This window comes from Sciurus vulgaris, assembly GCF_902686455.1.
Source record: "Sciurus vulgaris genome assembly, chromosome: 7".
Taxonomy (NCBI): domain Eukaryota; kingdom Metazoa; phylum Chordata; class Mammalia; order Rodentia; family Sciuridae; genus Sciurus; species Sciurus vulgaris.
Window position 1 is genome coordinate 18,897,772 of NC_136467.1, and position 20,824 is coordinate 18,918,595.

A 20,824-nucleotide genomic window follows, 5' to 3' on the forward strand; every position below is an offset into this window, starting at 1 on the left:
ATCAATAAATGGGATAGATTCAAGCTAAAAAGTTTTTTCTCAGCACAAGAAACAATAATGTGAAAAGAGAGCCTTCAGAGTGGGAGAAAAATCTTTTCCACACACACTTCAGACAAGAGCACTCATCTCCAAAGTTTATAAAGAACTCAAAAAACTCCACAACAAGAATACAAATAATCCAATCAACAAATGGGCTAAGGAAATGAACAGACACTTCACAGAAGATGATCTACAAGAAATCAACAGATACTTGAAAAAAATGTTCAACATCTCTAGTAATAAGAGAAATGCAAATCAAAACTACCCTGAGATTCCATCTCACCCCAATTAGAATGGCGATTATCAAGAACACAGCAACAACAGGTGTTGGCAAGGATGTGGGGAAAAAGGTACACTCATACATTGCTGGTGGGGTTGCAAATTAGTGCAGCCATTCTAGAAGGCAGTGTGGAGATTCCTTAGAAAACCTGGAATGGACCCACCATTTGATCCAGCTATCCCACTCCTTGGCCTATACCCAAAGGACTTAAAATCAGCATACTACAGTGATGCAGCCACATCAATGTTCATAGCTGCTCAATTCAAAACAGCTAGATTGTGGAACCAACCTAGATGTCCTTCAATTGATGAATGGGTGAAGAAACTGTGGTATATATACACAATGGAATATTACTCAGCCATAAAGAAGAATAAAATTATGGCATTTGCTGGTAAATGAATGAAGTTGGAGAATATCACACTAAGTGAAATAGGCCAAGCCTAAAAATCCAAAGGCCATATGTTTTCTCTGGTAAGTGCATGACAATATATAATGATGGTGGGTGGTGGGGGGAAGAGAAGAATGAAAGAACTTTGGAAGATGTAGAGGGAAATGGGGTGGAAGATGGTGGAGAACAGAAAGATAGTATTACCCAATGTATATGTATGATTACATGAATGGTGTGAATATACATTGTATACAACCATAGAAATGAAAAGTTGTACCCCATTTGTGTACAATGAATAAAAATGCAGTCTATAAAAATAAGATTTTAAAAAATTTAGCATTTATTCTAGTTCTGATATGTAAATTGTATCACTGTATAACCAAAAAGCATAAGAAGAAATTTCTTGTTTACTAAAGTGTCAGAGCTATAGAAAAGAAACCCATTTTGTAACCGGTTATACATTAAAAGATATAGGTCTTTAGCACCACAGACTGCCAATATCACTAATGGTTTATTAAGGATCCAATTGATGGAAGAGTATGAGCATCATCAATGAAGTAGTCTTGCTAAAAATGAAAACTGAACCTAAATTTGATCAAGCCTCATAAGCCATCCAATTTATAGGTAATTTGAAAGGAAGAAAAAAGGTCTTTAACTCATCAAAAAATAAATGACTAAAAAGGAGGAACAAAGGAAGGAAGGAAGGCAAGGAGTGAGCGGAGAGGTCTACAGATTACTGACTTAATTTAAAAGGCTTATAAAACAATCACAATCTTTATTCTATTTTTTATCATTCAGATTTTGAACATCTACCATTTGCCTTATTTGGACTATAAAGCAAGCAACCTAAAGCAAGCAATAATTGTACAACAGAACAATTATTTATATAAGTGAAAAAATAGAATAAATTTATGAATTTACTTTTAAATACACATAAACTCTCAGGAAGAACTCATAAAAAACCTATAATATGGTACCTGTAAGGGAATTAAGTCACTAAATGTGAGTCACTAAATTTATATCTTCTGAATTATTTGAACACCTTTTTTTTTTTTTTTTTTTTTTGCGGTGCTGGGGATCGAACCCAGGGCCTTTGAACACATTATCAATGGGAGAACAAACTGCACTTCAGTGCAATTATATAGGTTTTCTAAACTAAAATCAACAAGTTCTTAGAGGTGTTTTGAATTAGAGAAATGACAACAGCTTTTATTGCAAAAACAATGTTGTTACCTCGTCATATGTGTATCTATAGTCGGCTTTCTTTGATTTGAGGTCCCATAAGACTACTGTTCCAGATTCAAAGCCAATCAAAAGCTATAATAAAAGAAAATGCCACATTACCCAGGGATGATTACCTATTATATAAAATATTTATTCGTTGATAATAAAAGTAACTATAATCTCATTCATATCTTTCAAGTACAAATTATAAAATAACTATATTCCTTCATCGCCATTTACTAATCACATAGATGGCAAATGGGAACACTGAATTGCATATTTATATGCCTTTGATAATTAGGAACTTAAAATACATTTTGAAAAAGAAAAGAGTACATTTTTACTAAAAGCACACATTTTCACTAATGGATTTTAATAAATTGCTAAGAATAATTAACATCTGTATGTGCTTTAGAAATTACAAACTCTTCAAATTCTGCACATTATCAGGCAGTCTCACTAGATCAATGTATTGATTAGTTCTACATCACACACAGCCTAGAATCTCTTCACAAGATTCAGATACTTATTTCCAATGACGACATCATCACTGATCTTCATTAGAACCTCTAAGTAAACATATCCAAAGTGAATAAATCACATCCTGCTCTTCCTAGTTCTCTGGCATTCTCTGTTGTCGGGTCTCTCTCACCATTCCTTATCACAACATTTATTCAGATGTTCTGGCCAGAAACACATGGATCATCTTTAACTCTAGTTTCTCTCTTAACAGGTAAAATCACCAAGTAAATTTAAGATAACATTCTATTATCTTTCTAAATTATGTTCCTTCATCACCAGTATTTCCATCCTGGTTCAAGATACACAGATCTCCTTTCTGGTCTCCTCAACTCTTGCTCCATTTTAACCCATTCCATATTGGAGCTTGAATAACAGTTAAAAAATGCAAATCAACACAGAAATGTATGCTTCTACTTCAAACCTTTTAGTGGCCTTATTATTATTTTTAGGATAAAGTTCAAACTCAATAACATGTCTGCCTCTTACCTTTCCAGCTTCATCCCTTAGTACACTTAAATATTAAATACATTTAAAAAAAATCTCCTAATTATACAAAATTTAAATAACATTTCAAAAACCTCTCCATTATTAACCGGAATTATAAAGAAAATTTAAGGGAGATGAGATAAAAAATCAAAATTTTTAAAAAAAGCTTTTTTCCAACTTATCAGAAAATCAGGGAAAATATTTTGAATAAGCCAAATATGAATTAATAACAAATATATTAAACTATTAAAATCATTAAAATACTATTTAATAATTATTTGAAATTAATAATTATTAAATTTTACATATGCTTTAGTGTATCCTTGCTTTTTCAAATTACAAAACATTCTGATTCTTTTATTGTTTTCATAATGAATAACAAGCTCTTAAGTGCATATGATACACAGTCTTTATTGGCAATCTCAACTCTTCAGTGTGTAGTCCTAGAATAGTTTGCATATTTAAAAACACAGAAATAGTGCATTTAAATAATAAAGAATTTTTAAGATAAAATTCTACCTTTCCTTCATCCATTGGATTATCACTTATGTGGACAACAGGTCCTGGGTGAGATTTAGATGATCTGAGAAAAAAAAGAAAAGTTAAGGTATGTTTCTCGAAAATTTCAATACAGCTACATATTCATTTAAGAATAAAGATTTACTTATAAAGGAAGAAAGCATTTCAGTAAGTAGTCAGTAACATCCATACAGTTCTTAATATGGATCAAAACAGGAACCAGGGCAAATATGCCATAAGTTACATTCAAGTTGACATAAGTCAAGAAAGTTTACAATTAAATACACTTTTTATGTAGGAAAGAATTTTCAATTTAGTCAATTGTTATAAAGTTTATAATTAAATACATTTTTTAGATAGGAAAGAATTTTCAATTTAGTCAAAGATTTCAGCAAAGAAAATCTATTCTCCTTAGAGAAACCTTAAAGCTAATATTTTAAAATAGTGCAGCATTTAAAACATTTTATTTTATGAGCCTCTTGTCAAGTTCCAAATTCATACCAGAAATTCTATTATATATTTAAAAATTGACAAAATAATGCTACCTATAGTTTCATCAGAAAAAAAGGAGTCATCTAGATAAGAATACACCTGAAATGCTGATACATTAGGAAAAAGTATATCCCTGTTCATAAATTCTGTAGACTTAAGAAACCACTACACTCCATTGAAGTCTAAATAACTGCAGACACCTGCCCACTAGATGTCATGATCAACTCAAAAAACCACCCTCCCAAGAAACTGATATATGCTAATAACATTCCTGCCACAGGAAGGAAAACCAGTCTTAACACACTACTTCAGCTACCCAGACACATTTAGAGATGTGTCACAAAATTACCCTTATATCAAAAAACAAATATTGTGGGATACAAAAAAAGACCATTTGTTTAAAAATGAACACTAAAAAAAATCTTGCTAATATCCTTAAACGTTTATTTTCATGTCCAAACAACATAAGAAAAAATGTGTAGAAAGATATAAGATACAACAAAATCTTTAAGAGAGAAAATTAGCATGAAAGATTCTTAGGGACACACAGCTCAACCCAGTGATTTATTAACATTGGTGAATTTAAAAAATCATCACTGAATCAACATTAAGTAAAACTAACCTCATAATTAACTCTGTAATACATTAACTTCAGCAAATATCTGCATTATAGTTACTATTAATAAATCCTTCATTTAGTAATAATAATGATCTCATTAAACTTGTTTTACATTTTACATGTATGTGAATATATGTACATATAATGGTGTATGTTTATCTATTTAAATATATAAAGCATCTAAATTTACAAACTGCCATCCCAATAGGGTAATACTTAACAAAAGATTAATAAATCCTTATTTGATGTCTAGAAATCTGACACTTAATTTCATATGAATTTACTGACTGGCTATTTTATAATGATATTGTCAGATAAGATACTAATACTTTAATATATTGAACATGTGCTAAACTCACAGTTCAATGGCTTTATTCCACATAATGACGTAGCCTGAGAGTGTGAAGGACTCCACATTGACAATATGTATATTACCTCGTTCAGTGCCCACATAGAGCCACTTACTCTGGAAAGGCAGATGACAAAATGTAACCCTACAAGAGAAAACAAACACAAAAAAGAAATAAGAAAAATGTCTGGCAGGTTTTACTGACTGCATTAATGAGTTAATTATGATGGATGCAATTCAAGAGAAGCAAAAATGACATACAACTAGTAGATTTATCTACTCATTGTGATTAATATCTAATTATGCTAATTCAACTTATACAAGGCCATATATGAATGGAATGATTGAAAAAGGGGAGTTTTGAAGTTAGAATGTTTCAAATCTGGTTACATCACTCACTGTGTAACCTTGAGCACATAATAAATTTAACCTTTAACCCACCGGCTTTAATTTCAGTACCCCTGCTGAAAATGCACAAAGATGATAATACAAACAATATACAATAATAATAATCACTGCAAGATTATGAATACTAATACTATGCATTAGGCAAGATGAAATATACAGAACATACATATGACTGGAATTCTATTGGATTTATAGATTAATTTGGGGAGAAGTGATATTTTAATATTTGATTACTCTTTCCTATGAAGTCCTGCATTTCTTTAGAACTTCTTTCATCCTTCAATAAAACTATTTTCTCCATACAGACTTTATGTATATTTTTTTCATGATCTGCATTTTCACCTTTTTCTTTCCATTTCCCTTCAAATTTTGTGTGATTATGCTTTAAGTTTATATATTACAGACATACATAAAAGCTATACTTAGCAGTTTTATTTTATTAAGTTGTTAAGTCCAATCTGAAAAATCTCAATTTTTTTGGGGGGTGGGTACTGGGGATTGAACTCAGGGGCACTTGGTCACTGAGCCACATCCCTAGACCTATCTTGTATTTTATTTAGAGACAGGGTCTCACTGAGTTGCTTAGCACCCTGCTTTTGCTGAAGTTGGCTTTGAGCTTGCAATCTTCTTGCCTCAGCCCCCTGAGCTGCTGGAATTACAGGCATGTACCACCACACCTGGCTAAACCTCAAAATTTTAGTAGACAAATCTGGCATATTAACAATGATCTTGATTACTGATATCCTTGAACTTATTTCTTCCATCTTTTATTCTCATTATTTTATATGTTTTGATGATTGTTACTGATTCATTTTCTTCATTTTCCCCCTCCTCTCTTGGTTCTAATATTTTATATTTTCTTTAAGTTGTTATTCTTACATTTTTAAAACACATGTTTAACTGGATAGTCTTCTAAGGTCTGAAAATATAATTGGGAGTAGGGCATAAATGTTAGGTAAATGCTCTATTTTCTGAGTTCTTTCACAGGTGACAAAGTTGTCAGTGACTACATACATAACAACAGATCCATAAGATTATTGTCTAGTGCCATCATCATTTAATATGAATGCTTTATGATGTTCATATTAGAATGAAATCACCTAACAAAACATTTGACATGATATATCCTTATCAATAAGCAATACACGACTGTATTTGTTGCAGTGATTTTCAGATACCAAATATGTATTATTTTTTTACTGCTCTGTAATAAATCACCAAAAATTTAGTGGCTTAAAATAATACTCATATATATTATTTTTTTAAAATGTGTTTTTTAGTTGTTAATAGACCTTTATTTTCTTTATTTATTTATACGCAATGCTGAGAATTGAACCCAGTCCCTCATGCATGCTAGGCAAATGCTCTATCACTGAGCCATAACCCCAGCCCAACACCCAAATATTATTCCACAATTTCTGTTGGTCAGATGTCCAGACAATACATGTCTGGGTTCTCTGCTCAGGGACTTACAAGGCTGAAATCCAGGTACAACCAAATTGTATTCCTATATCCCTTTCTGGAAAGTGCTGAGAAAAAATGAATCTATTCCTAAATTCATTCAAGTTGCTAGTAAAATCCAGCTTCTTAGTTATAGGGCTGAAGTCTTCATCTTCTTGCTGTGTTAGAGGGCACATTATCAGCTCCTAGAGGCTATTTTGTATTTCTTACTATGTGATCCTCTCTATCCTCAAGGTCAGCAAGGTAATATCCAGATCCACTGAATCCCTCTCACACTCTGAAACTTTTTTTTTAATATCTTTTTTTTTATTGTAAACAAATGGGATACATGTTGTTTCTCTGTTTGTACATGGCGTAAAGGCATACCATTTGTGTAATCATAAATTTACATAGAGTAATGTTGTTTGATTCATTCTGTTATTTTTTCCCTTCCCCCCACCTCTCCCACCCCTCTTTTCCCTCTATACAGTCCTTCCTTCCTCTGAAACTTTTACTGGGAAGAATCCAGGACCTTTTGAAGGATCACTTGATTAAATCAGGCCTACTAAAGATAATCTCCCTATCTTAAGATCAACTAATTTGGGGAATTTACTTGCATCAGCAAAATACTTTCACTTAGATAAGTGTTTAAATTATGAGGAGCAGTTGTATGTATGCCAGGGGCAGGTACCTTGGGACTCATCTTAGAATTCTGCCTGGATATATGTGTAAGAGTGGAATTATTGGGTCATGGAATACATGAATACTACCAAAAGATATTCCAGAGTGATTTTAAACTTCTCACCAGTAGGCTATGAAAAATTTGATGGCATTACAAAATCTAGACAATATTTTAGTCACTTCTGATGTGTGGTTGTGGTTTTAGTTGGTATTTTCCTAAAGTCTCACTTTTGTGTAAAAGAAAAAAAAACTGAAAAGATTATTTTTTATCATGTGTTTTACAATAACCTATGAAATAGCATTCATTCATATTGTATATATCTGAGTCTTTAACTTAATGTAAGCTGTTCAAGTCATTTATCATCTTTCAAATCTCAAACCTAGCATACTCCCTAGTATTCAGCCAGTACTTAATGTTTGGTGAACTGAACTTAATTGAACTTCTAAAACTTTTTCTTTTCATTTTCAAATCTGAAGCACTACTTCCATTTATACTTCTTCTAAGCCAGGAAATAATGGTATAGGAGTCAGTCCTTTTAGTAATCTGAGTCATAATCTGTCTGGGCTAATAATGTATTAGTACAGGTGGAAGAATTATATATGCCCTAACACTACCTATAAGTAATCTACTTCACTTTTTTGCCCTAAACATAAGAAAGTGTTTTCATTTTTTCATTCTTTTCTTTTTCAGGACTTTGCTTATTCTGTTCATTAGTAGAATTAAATTACTACCATATTCACCTTTGGTTAGATATCCCCTTTTCCATATAATCTTTTTATACTGTTAGTACATTTTAAGGACCTTGAGCAACTAGTCCAGTCCCCTGTCCTCTTTGTCTGTATTTCTCAGTTATCATGGTTAATTATTCTAGAAAGTTATCTAAAACTTCTTGATCATCTTTACTTTTACAGTTGCAGAGTCATTAAATTGTAATTGTCCTTCCTCTGAATACTAAAAAAAAAAAAAAAAAAAAAAGTTCTTTCTCCTTTTTAAACTTTGTCTGAATAAATGCTTCTGTACATGCACAATTCCTTAAATGATTCATCATTTCCATATCAATAACTAATTCTCTTTCCAGATTAGAATAAAGCCAAGTGTAGTAAATCCTCTGTCTTCCTTACAGCCCTAGGTTTCACTCCACTCCTGTGTTTTAGTCTTTAATTTTGACTCATCACATCACTCTCACTTCTAATGCTTATAAACTTGTCACAAAACTGCTTTCAAAGAAAAGTATTTTGATAATATAATTACCACAGAAACTGTAATTCTAGTTCTTAAATTTGTTCCAGTATTGTATTTAATTTTCTGCTTTCTTAATATGTGCAGTGAATTAATTCAAAATTTTGCTAAGACCACTATAGATTTTTTTTTTTTTAAGATTGGTATTTGGCCAAATTCTCTTTTATACCTATCTTAGTTTTGCCTTGTTTCATGCATACACTGGGCAACTTAGAAGTTTTACAAAAATGCAAAGCACAGTATTTAGGCAATATTATAATAAAATAACAATATAATATGATCAATGAGAGTTTTCTTTCTACACTAATTTATTTCTCCTACTAAGAAAAATCTGATGCTAAGGCAGTTCAGCTAGTTCCTAAAGTAAGTTATAAGAACTAATTCTCCCATTATTGTTTGGTATCTGGATAGATTATGCCATTTGTCAATTGGCTGTATTTTCTTAAAAGAACTGTGAGCCTGGTGTGGTGGCACACACCTTTAATTCCAGTAGCTTGGGAGGCAGAGGCAGGAGGAACATAAGTTCAAAGCCTCAGCAACTTAGGGATGCCCTAAGCAACTTAGTGAAAACCTGTCCCAAAATGAAAACTAAAAAAGGAACTGGGGATGTGGCTCAGTTGTTAAGCACCCCTGGGTTCAATCCCTGATACCAAAACAAAGAAAAAGAAGACTCAGAACATGAATGCTCCACTGACATTTAAATTATATGGAAATTTTTATTATTAATAAATTTAATGTAATATTGCATTTTTCTTTCCTTTAGAATATATACATGCTTATTTATTCTCTAAACCTAAAATATATTATCTGTTATCAAATGAAAGCATCATCTATAAACTTTAAATTACAGTATTATTTTTTAAAAGTCTTTAGAAATACATAAGACCTAGCTATTCAGGTGTTTTAATAAATTTACAGTGGAAAAATCCATTCTATAAAATTCAATAGGAAAGTTTTTATGACCACTGAGATAAATAAATTTTATATGAAAGGATCTCATCAACAATAAAGAACTATATAATCAAGAGCTGTAAGTATCAGACAATAATAGGTCTTAAATAGGAAATTCTACATATATAATCTAGCCCTCAGTCTTAAAATACTTTACATTGTTATTTCAAAACTTGTGCAAAAATTTAACAAGGTTAAGAATATTAGTCATACTAACTTAAGGTGATGAAAAAAGACCAGCAGAGAGTTGTAATATCAATCCATGTCTTCTCCCTAATTAAATGTCCTTTAAAGGGAAAAAAAATACAAACCAAATGGAACATATTCTGATACTGCAACTACCAGAAGTAATTTTATTTATCAAATTCTCATTTTCAACCAAAGTCAAAGAACTACTACTTCTTTATCCATATAAACCCGTTAGGGCATAATAATGAGGTCCACCAAGATCAAGCAAGAAGAGGATATATTAGTTTTCTAGGGTTACCCATAACAAATTACCCCAAATGGGGTAAAACAACAGAAATTTATTCTCCCACAGTTCTAGAAGCTACAAAAAGAAGTTGTCAGCAGAGCCATGATCTACCTGAAGGCTATAGTGAAGAATCTGTTATAGGCCTCTTTACTAGCTTCTGAAATTGCCAGCTATCCCTGGCCTTGCTTGGTTATCAATGCATTACTACAATCTTTTATCTATGAGGTTACAGGGTGTTCTCTCTGTGTGTTAATGGTATGTGTCTTCATCTCTTGTTATAAGAACACAGTCAGATTACTACCCACCCTAATAACCTCTTATTAACTTGATTACATCTGCAAAGGACTTACTTCCAAATAAAATTATGTTAACAAGTACCAGGGATTACAACTTCAACATGTCTTTTTGGGGGACAGAATTTGATTCAGAGCAGGGGACAAGGCAGTAAAGGCCAGATTTCCAAATTTTCCACTAAGACAACCCTTTCAAACCATGAGGATTTAGATGCTATAGGTACTATTTATTGTTGGCAAATCAGTTCATGTGGTAAAAATTATATGACTAGTGGATCCCTAATAGGAACTGAGCCTGGCAATTGGCACAAAAAGCTACATGAAAATTGAGAAAATATAAGCTTTTGTGTCTTTTGTCGACTTTCAAAATGTTTAGTTTTTCTTCTGTTTGCAGATTTAAAAAAATGATTCTAGCTTATATCCTGGTTGGTTTTAGCCTACTTCTCTGTTACGGCTAATATGTGCATACACACAAATTAAATGCTAAAGTCCTAATCACTAGTAACTGAGAATGTTACAGTATTTAGAGATAGTACCTTTAAAGAGGTAATTAAGTAAAATAAAATCATACAAGTGATCCATAATCCAATATAGTTTGTGTTCTCATAAAAAGAGACTAGGATACACACACACACACACACACACACACAAACATACACAGACGACTACATAAGGAGACAGGGAAAGATAGCCATCTAACTATGAGCTAAGGCAAGAGGCCTCAGAAGAAACCAATCTAGTAACTGTAGAACTGTGGGAAAATAAATTTCTGTTATTTAAGCCTCCCAATCTGTGGTAGAATTAACTAACTTCTAATCAGGGACAACTGGTTGGCTGTTAACCAAGGAGTAAATTCATAAGTTTGTTATTACTCAAATCAAAATCATTCTAGCAAAGTTGATACTGATCATTTATTTAGTATGAACAAATGTCATTTTTATATTGGGCATCTTAAGAAGCTCAACTTGTCTTAGTTTTGACCAAGGTCTTAAGGGCAAGGTCCAAGTCTTTCTTGTTTATACTGTCAAATATATGTTCAACAGCCAGCACCAAGTTGTATATAAGTCATTCTATAATTTTCTACAGAAGAAATAGGAAGAAGTGAATAAAACTGTCCTAACATGTAACAGAAATAAAATGGTAAAAATACTAAATTTTAGAGGAAAATTTTCTGCAAATTAGAAAACCATCATATAAAGTAGTAAAGTAACTTACTCAAGTTCACATATTTTAACCAAGATTTGAGACTTTTGATTCCTATATTTTTCCTTAAACATCTTAAAAATGAAATCATATCAAAATAAATCCATATTATGGGGTTGTATGTGAACTATATTCACATTACTGTATGCTTAAAAATTAGAATGGTAAATTTGATGTGTACTTTACCACAATTTAAAAAAAAAATCAAAACTGGAACAAAAAAATCCATGTGATAAAAAAAAATACAAATTTAAATCATTACATATATTTTTCTATTACATTTATAGAAATTTCTACCAAAATAAAATCTGATAACATATGAAAATAAGACAATAAATAAAACTTAAATTTAACAACTCTTCAGTCTTATTAAAAAACATAAGATTTTTCTACCTTATCTAGCTTTAAAGGTAAAAATGCAAATGGCATAAAAGTGAAACAGTAATCTAACCAAGTTAGCCAAAATCTATTCTGGAAGAGAGGAAACTATTTAGGTTATTGTTTATTGTTTTTCTATATCAACAACAAAAGTAAGCAGTGTGGTAGTCATTACAACCACTCAAAAATAACCCAGTGTTCTCTTTTCTTCTGTATATTACTGAAATCAGGAATGGTCATGTGATATGCTCTGGTCTTTGAAATAAGAGAGGAAAAGATGATCATCTCCAAGAAGAAATTTTAAGAGTCAATAAGTACTTTAGCACGATCTCTTTTTCCCTCTACTATGGTGACTGGTAATAAGTTAAAGATTGGCTGTTCCTCAACTAGGATTCCAGAGCAAAGACGACAATGAGAAGAACAGTGTTCCTAGCAAGTCTAAAAGAACACACAGAGTAAGCAAACATAAAACACTGTATTAAACTATTGAGATTGTGAGATACTGACAGCACAACACAGAATACTTCCTAACTGAAAAGGAATATAAACACTGAATATAAAGCAGTTGTATAAAAAAGGAAAATGGATTACCACAAATAAAGAATGGAAGGATGGGCAGGGATGACAGGATTCTCCCGTCCTTCTACCAGGGAAAGCTGCTCTGACACAAGGTTTCCATCAGACTTAGACTGCTGGGCATTACTCAAAGCCCTGAATGTCACAGAGCTCAGGTTAAGGGGCAAAACAAGTAATGTTACTGCAGGCAGGTTTGCAGAGCTGGGAGAAAGTCTTTATTCTACCCTTCCCCGTCCCACCTGCAGCCAACTACTGAGGAAAACTAGACTCCTCTGAATGCTAACTTTATTCTTTCAGCCATGTGAAGAAATCATCAGTCTTGAGAAAATTCAACAATGTTTGTCAATGAAGTACCAGGGCCCATTCCTTGGCATTTTAAATTCAACCACTACCATACAAATTTGGAGCCTCATAGAAAATTTCACCCAAAGGAGTTATTTAAGAATCAGTTATTACTGCTACAGTTTCTTGTTTACTTCTGCCTTCATGAAGATCAAAGGGGAGTTGAACTTTGAAAAGGACCAACTAGCTTCTGCTGCTCAGCTAGGTTACCATATTACAGAGCTCAAAATTGGTAAATCCATTAGCTCATTTCATTTGTAACTTTTAGGACCAGTATAAATAACAGCAGAGTTGTGCCCTAGCTAAGAGCAAACTAACCCCAAAGGGAAGTGGTGGACACCATGAGGCTTCATCCACTGAGAACAAGAGCCACTTTCCTACACTTCACAAAAAGGCAGCTTTTGTTTGCCAAGATGTGCTTATAGGCACCCAACAGACTGGATTCCTATTCCCCATCCATGTTTACTACAATTTCTTGGAGATCATCTTTCGAGGTATTATTAAGAAGTACTCAATTTATAACCATCATCAACTTTTGACTTTGGGTCTCCTTGAGGTCTGATGCTTCCTCTAAGAAGGTATACCATGATAACCTGCAGTGAGTAAGTTTATGAACTTGGACAACATACTGCAATATTCCTATGCCCAGTGAGAAATATGGATATGTCTCTAAACAAAGAATCAAGAGTATTCTTTTGCTGCAATTCTGGCTCCTGGCAGAATCTCTACAGTGAAAAATAGTTTAAGAGAACTTCTACAGCATTACACTAACCAGATAACATCACTTTGATAGTAATCATATTTAGAACCAAATAATTCTTTGTTGTGGCCACTATCCTGTGAATTGTAGCAAGTATAGCAGAATCCTTGGTCTTTACCCAATAGATGTTAACAGCATCACTTTCGCTTCCACAGCCTGTGACAATGAAAAATGTCTTGAGATAGCACCTGAATGCCCGGGAGGTAGAGTGCAAAACCACACCAGATGTCTACTCTGCTAGACAGCCAGTTCCATTTCAGCAGGTGGCATGACACTGACAAGAGGGTGTGTACTAGGACCAAGAAGCCCATTCCATCCCCACATGCTCTGCTGCATTTGAGACTGGCATAAAACTTGCCCTGAGATACCATTGGCAAACAAATTAAAGAACTCTGCCCATAAGTTGAGAAGCTGGCCTGACTCCCAGCAAGTGGAAGACAATTGAACTTTCTGCTTGCTTTTCTTCCCATACCACAACATTCTCTCCTTCTAATACTTCCCTTTCACTTCTGCCTTTCTCCTAGAAGTAGAAACATGATTCAACTAAACTCACTGAGATGATTTATCTTCCAAATCAAGATGTAAACCAGTAGCAAACTGCTACTAACCTGACTTCTTGCCACCACACCGTTCCCATAATATAAACATGAACTGCTGTTAACTGGAAAAATCTGAACTAGTGTATTTCCAAAAGTCTCTTTAGCTTGCCTAATTTAGAGGGCCACTGGAGGCAGAAGCCCATATTCACAGATTGACCTGACAGACTAGCTTATATTTTATCAAACTCGGAACATAGTCTGATCCTTAGCCAAAAAAGAAAAAAAAGAGTGTACCTTTAATGCCAAATACAACTACGGAAGTTTCACACCCCCCCCCCCCACATTAAAAAACTATGTCTCATAAACTATGGGGGGAAGGACTATATCCTTACTCTATTTCATGACAAAATAAATTCCATATGAATCAATAATGAAGTCTAAATAATGAAAACTTTAAAAGTTCTATAAGAACACATGTGGGACAATGCTTTTAAAAACTGAGTTAAAAAGTCTTTTAATCAATGCCCAAAGTTCATAAGTTATATTTGAAGAAATTTCTTTGACCAAACTAATCCTCCTAAAAATTTATCTTCTCCTCCCACAGGGCCAGATTCTCCAGCATCTCGGAGCAGGCGCCCCCCCCAGTGAGAGTCTGCACAGAACCAAGATTCAAGTCCCTGAACCAGCATGGCGAGCTCCTGCCCGCAGGTTGCTTCAGGGACCAGGACAGGGCAGCCAGGGATTTCCCCAAGTAGCCCGGCCCCTTCCGGCGGGAAGCGCCTTTCCAGGCTAGCTTCTCGGAGCAGACCACCCACTGAGAGCCTTTCTACACAGAGCCAGCCACAAGTCCCCAAGCCAGCAGAGACCTCCAGCCCGCAAGCAGCCTCTGGGACCAGGGCAAGGCAGCCTGAGACCTCTCCAGGCAGACCTGCCCCCCGGACCCCAGCCGCAGGCTTTTTCCAGGGGCGATCCAAGATGGCGGACTAGAGGGTGACTGCATCTCCAGTAGCTCCAGAACCCAGGATTCAAGAAGGGGAAGCATTGAGAGACTCGGACTAAAATAGAGCCACGGGGTGAGTCTCCCCCACCCGGTGAAGTGCTGCCCGGGCGGCAAGCCCGGATTCGGGTGGCTTATTAGAGTAAGGCAGAGCAGCTAGAGTCCTCCCCAGGCGACCCTGAGCACTCCGGCGGTGGCTTCTCCCACAGGGCCAGATTCTCCAGCATCTCAGAGCAGGCCCCCCAGTGAGAGTCTTTCTGCACAGAACCAAGCTTCAAGTCCCTGAGCCAGTGCAGCGAGTTAATGCCCACAGGTTGCTTCAGGGACAAGGACAGGGCAGCCAGGGACTTCCCCAAGCAGCCCATCTCCCTCCGGCGGGAAGCACCTTTCCAGGCTTGCTTCTCAGAGCAGCCTCCCAAGTGAGAGCCTTTCCACACAGAGCCAGCTCCAATTCCTGGAACCAGTAGCGGGCTGGGGCAGCTTTCCTTGGAAGCACTGCATTATCGAGTTACTCCAAGACTTCAGGCTACTGAAGGCAGAAAGGTGATACACTGGAAATCTACAGGGACACTATAAGCCAATAGAAGAATTCTGCAATATCACAAAGTCCCACTGACATCTGACCAATATGAGAAAACAAGGGAAGAAAATGTCCCAAACAAACCTAGATACTATATCAATAAAACCCAATGACAGCACAGCAGAAGAAATGTCAGAAAGGGAGTTCGGAATGTACATAATTAAAACAATCAGGGAAGCAAACGAGGAGATGAAAGAGCAAATGGAGGCATTGAAGGAGGAGATGAAAGAGCAAATGCAGGCATTAAATGATCGCACCAATCAACAGTTAAAGGAGCAAATACGGGAAGCAAGAGATCATTTCAATAAAGAGTTAGAGATATTGAAAAAAAAACAAACAGAAATCCTTGAAATGAAGGAAACAATAAACCAAGTTAAAAACTCCATAGAAAGCATAACCAATAGGATAGAACACCTGGAAGACAGAACCTCAGATATTGAAGACAAAATATTTAATTTTGAAAACAAAGTTGACCAAACAGAAAAGATGGTAAGAAATCATGAACAGAATCTACAAGAATTATGAGATATCATGAAAAGGCCAAATTTAAGAATTATTGGGATTGAGGAAGGCTTAGAGAAATAAACCAAAGGAATGAACAATCTATTCAATGAAATAATATCAGAAAATTTCCCAAATCTGAAGAATGAAATGGAAAACCAAATACAAGAGGCTTATGGGACTCCAAATATACAAAATTACAACAGACCCACACCAAGGCACATTATTATGAAAAAACCTAACACACAAAATAAAGACAGAATTTTAAAGGCCACAAGAGAAAAGAATCAAATTACATTCAGGGGGAAACCAATAAGAATATCAGCATATTTTTCAATCCAGACCCTAAAAGCTAGAAGGGCCTGGAACAACATTTCTCAAGCCCTGAAAGAAAAGGGATGCCAACCAAGAATCTTATACCCAGCAAAACTTACTTTCAGATTTGACAATGAAATAAGATCCTTCCATGATAAAAAAAAGCTAAAGGAATTTACAAAAAGAAAGCCAGCATTGCAGAATATTCTCAGCGAAATATTCCATGAGGAAGAGATGAAAAACAACGATACAAATCAGCAACAGGAGGAACTAGCCTAAAGGAATAGTCAAATAAAGGAGAAACCAAATCATGTCAAAAAAAAAAAAAAAAAAAAAGAGTCAAATGACTGGGAATACAAATCATATCACAATAATAACCCTGAATGTTAATGGCCTGAACTCATCAATCAAAAGACATAGACTGGCAGAATGGATTAAAAAGAAAAATCCAACAATTTGCTGCCTGCAAGAGACTCATCTCATAGAAAGAGATACACACAGACTAAAGGTGAAAGGATAGGAAAAAACATACCATGCACATGGACACAGCAAAAAAGCTGGAGTATCCATCCTCATTTCAGATAATGTGGACTTCAAGCCAAAACTAGTCAGAAGGGATAAAGAAGGACATTACATACTGCTTAAGGGAAGCATAAATCAGCAAGACATAACAATCATAAATATCTATGCCCCGAACATTGGCTCATCCATGTACGTCAAACAAATCCTTCTCAATTCCAGAAATCAAATAGACCACAACACAATGATACTAGGCGATTTTAACACACCTCTCTCACCGCTGGATAGATCGTCCAAACAAAAATTGAATAAAGAAACCATAAATCTCAATAACACAATCAACAATTTAGACATAACCGACTTATATAGAATATACCATCCAACAAAGAACGAATACACTTTCTTCTCAGCAGCACATGGATCCTTCTCTAAAATAGACCATGTCTTATGCCACACAGTGACTGTTAGCAAATACAAGAAGATAGAGATACTACCTTGTACTCAATCAGATCATAATGGATTGAAATTAGAAATAAATGACAGAATAAAAAACAGAAACTTCTCCAATACCTGGAGATTAAATAATACACTATTATATGATGAATGAATAACAGAAGACATCAGGAGGGAAATTAAAAAAATTCTTAGAAGTAAACGAGAACAAAGACACATCATATCAAAATCTCTGGGACACCATGAAAGCAGTACTTAGAGAAGATTTATTTCATGGGACGCATTCAACAAAAGAAGTAGAAATCAACAAATAAATGACTTAACTCTACAGCTCAAAGCCCTAGAAAAAGAAGAGCAGACCAACACCAAAAGTAGTAGAAGACAGGAAATAGTTAAAATCAGAGCCGAAATCAACAAAATTGAAACAAAAGAAACAATCGGAAAAATTAACAAAATAAATAGTTGGTTCTTTGAAAATATAAACAAAATTTATAAACCCTTAGCCACACTGTTAACAAAGAGAAAGAGGGAGAAAACTCAATTTACTAAAATTCGGGATGAACAAGGAAATATCACAACAGACACGAGTGAAATACAAAACATAATTAGAAGCTATTTTGAAAATCTATACTCCAACAAAACAGAAAACCTCGAAGACATCAACAAGTTTCTAGAGACATATGAATTACCTAAACTGAACAAGGAGGACATACAAAACTTAAATAAATCAATTTCAAGCAATGAAGTAGAAGAGGTCATCAAAAGCCTACCAACGAAGAAAAGTCCGGGACCAGATGGGTTCTCAGCCGAGTTCTACAAAACCTTTAAAGAAGAGCTCATTCCAATACTCCTCAAAGTATTCCATAAAATAGAAGAGGAGGGAACCCTCCCAAACTCATTCTATGAAGCCAATATCACCCTGATACCTAAACCAGACAGAGATACATCAAGGAAAGAAAATTTCAGACCAATATCCTTAATGAACATCGAGTCAAAAATTCTCAACAAAATTTTAGCAAATCGCATACAAAAATATATTAAAAAGATAGTGCACCACGATCAAGTGGGTTTTATCCCAGGGATGCAAGGTTGGTTCAACATCCAGAAATCAATAAACATCATTCACCATATCAACAGACTAAAAGTTAAGAATCACATGATTATTTCAATAGATGCAGAAAAAGCAGTCGATAAAATACAGCATCCCTTCATGCTCAAAACACTAGAAAAAACTGGGGTAGTGAGAACATTCCTTAACATTGTAAAGGCCATCTACGCTAAGCCCATGACCAATGTCATTCTAAATGGTGAAGAACTGAAAGTATTCCCCCTAAAAACTGGAACAAGGCAGGGATGCCCTCTTTCACCACTTCTATTCAATATCGTTCTTGAGACTCTAGCCAGAGCAATTAGACAAACCAAAGAAATTAAAGGAATAAGAATTGGAAAAAAGGAACTCAAACTATCCCTGTTCACTGATGATATGATTATATATTTAGAGGAACCTGGAAATTCCACCAGAAAACTCTTAGAACTCATAAGTGAATTCAGTAAAGTAGCAGGTTACAAGATCAATGCTCATAAATCCAACGCATTTTTATACATAAGTGATGAATCTTCAAAAAGAGAAATTAGGCAAACTACCCCATTCATAATAGCATCGAAAAAAATAAAATACTTGGGAATCAATCTCACAAAAGAGGTAAAAGACCTCTACAATGAGAACTACAGAACACTAAAGAAAGAAATTAAAGAAAACCTTAGAAGATGGAAAGATCTCCCATGTTCTTGGATAGGCAGAATTAATATTGTCAAAATGGCCATACTACCTAAAGTGCTATACAGATTCAATGCAATTCCAATTAAAATCCCAATGGTGTACCTTACAGAAATAGAGCAAGCAATTATGAAATTCATCTGGAAGAATAAGAAACCCAGAAGAGCTAAAGCAATCCTCAGTAGAAAGAGCGAAGCAGGGAGTATCGCAATACCAGATCTTCAACTCTATTACAAAGCAATAGTAACAAAAACGGCATGGTATTGGTACCAAAATAGACAGGTAGATCAATGGTACAGAATAGAGGACATGGACAAAAACCCAAATAAATACAATTTTCTCATACTAGACAAAGGGGCCAAAAATATGCAATGGAGAAAAGATAGCCTCTTCAACAAATGGTGCTGGGAAAACTGGAAATCCACATGCAACAGAATGAAACTAAATCCCTTTCTCTCACCCTGCACAAAACTCAACTCAAAATGGATCAAGGACCTCAGAATCAGACCAGAGACCCTGCATCTTATAGAAGAAAAAGTAGGTGCAAACCTTCAACTTGTTGGCTCAGGATCAGACTTCCTTAACAGGACTCCCATAGCACAAGAAATAAAAGCTAGAATCAACCACTGGGGTAGATTCAAACTAAAAAGCTTTCTCTCAGCAAAGGAAACTATCAGCAATGTGAAGAGAGAGCCTACAGAGTGGGAGAATATCTTTGCCACTCATACTTCAGATAGAGTGCTAATTTCCAGAATCTATAAGGAACTCAAAAAACTCTACACCAAGAATACAAATAATCCAATCAACAAATGGGCTAAGGAAATGAACAGACACTTCACAGAAGATGCACAAGCAATCAACAGATATATGAAAAAATGTCCAACATCTCTAGTAATAAGAGAAATGCAAATCAAAACTACCCTAAGATTCCATCTCACCCCAATTAGAATGGCAATCATCAAGAACACAAGCAACAATTGGTGTTGGAGAGGATGTGGGGAAAAAGGTACACTCATACATTGCTGGTGGGGTTGCAAATTAGTGCAGCCACTCTGGAAAGCAGTATGGAGATTCCTCAGAAAGCTTGGAATGGAACCACCATTTGACCCAGCTATCCCACTCCTTGGCCTATACCCAAACGACTTGAAATCAGCATACTACAGAGATACAGCCACATCAATGTTCATAGCTGCTCAATTCACTATAGCCAGATTGTGGAACCAACCTAGATGCCCTTCAGTTGATGAATGGATAAAGAAACTGTGGCATATATATATACAATGGAATATTACTCCGCCCTGAAGAATGATAAAATTAAGGCATTTGCAGGCAAATGGATGAAATTGGAGAATATCATGCTAAGTGAGATAAGCCAATCTCAAAAAACTAAAAGACAAATGATCTCGCTGATAAGCGGATGAGGACATATAAGGGGGGGTAGGAGGGGTTAGCGTTAGGGTTAGGGTTAGGTTTAGGGT

At 34.9% G+C, this 20,824-nt stretch overlaps 1 protein-coding gene across 3 annotated transcripts in view; it reads right to left on the bottom strand.

Moving 5' to 3' along the window:
• Positions 1-20,824, bottom strand: part of STXBP5 (syntaxin binding protein 5) — a 176,335-nt gene that overhangs the window by 119,065 nt on the left and 36,446 nt on the right. For all 3 annotated transcript variants that reach the window (XM_079146831.1, XM_079146830.1, XM_079146832.1), the window contains exons 5-7: positions 4,929-5,063; positions 3,459-3,522; positions 1,941-2,024 (exon numbers count right to left, since the gene is read on the bottom strand). In XM_079146831.1, coding sequence (XP_079002957.1) covers positions 1,941-2,024; positions 3,459-3,522; positions 4,929-5,063 — 283 coding nt within the window. The remainder of the gene's footprint in view (positions 1-1,940; positions 2,025-3,458; positions 3,523-4,928; positions 5,064-20,824) is intronic.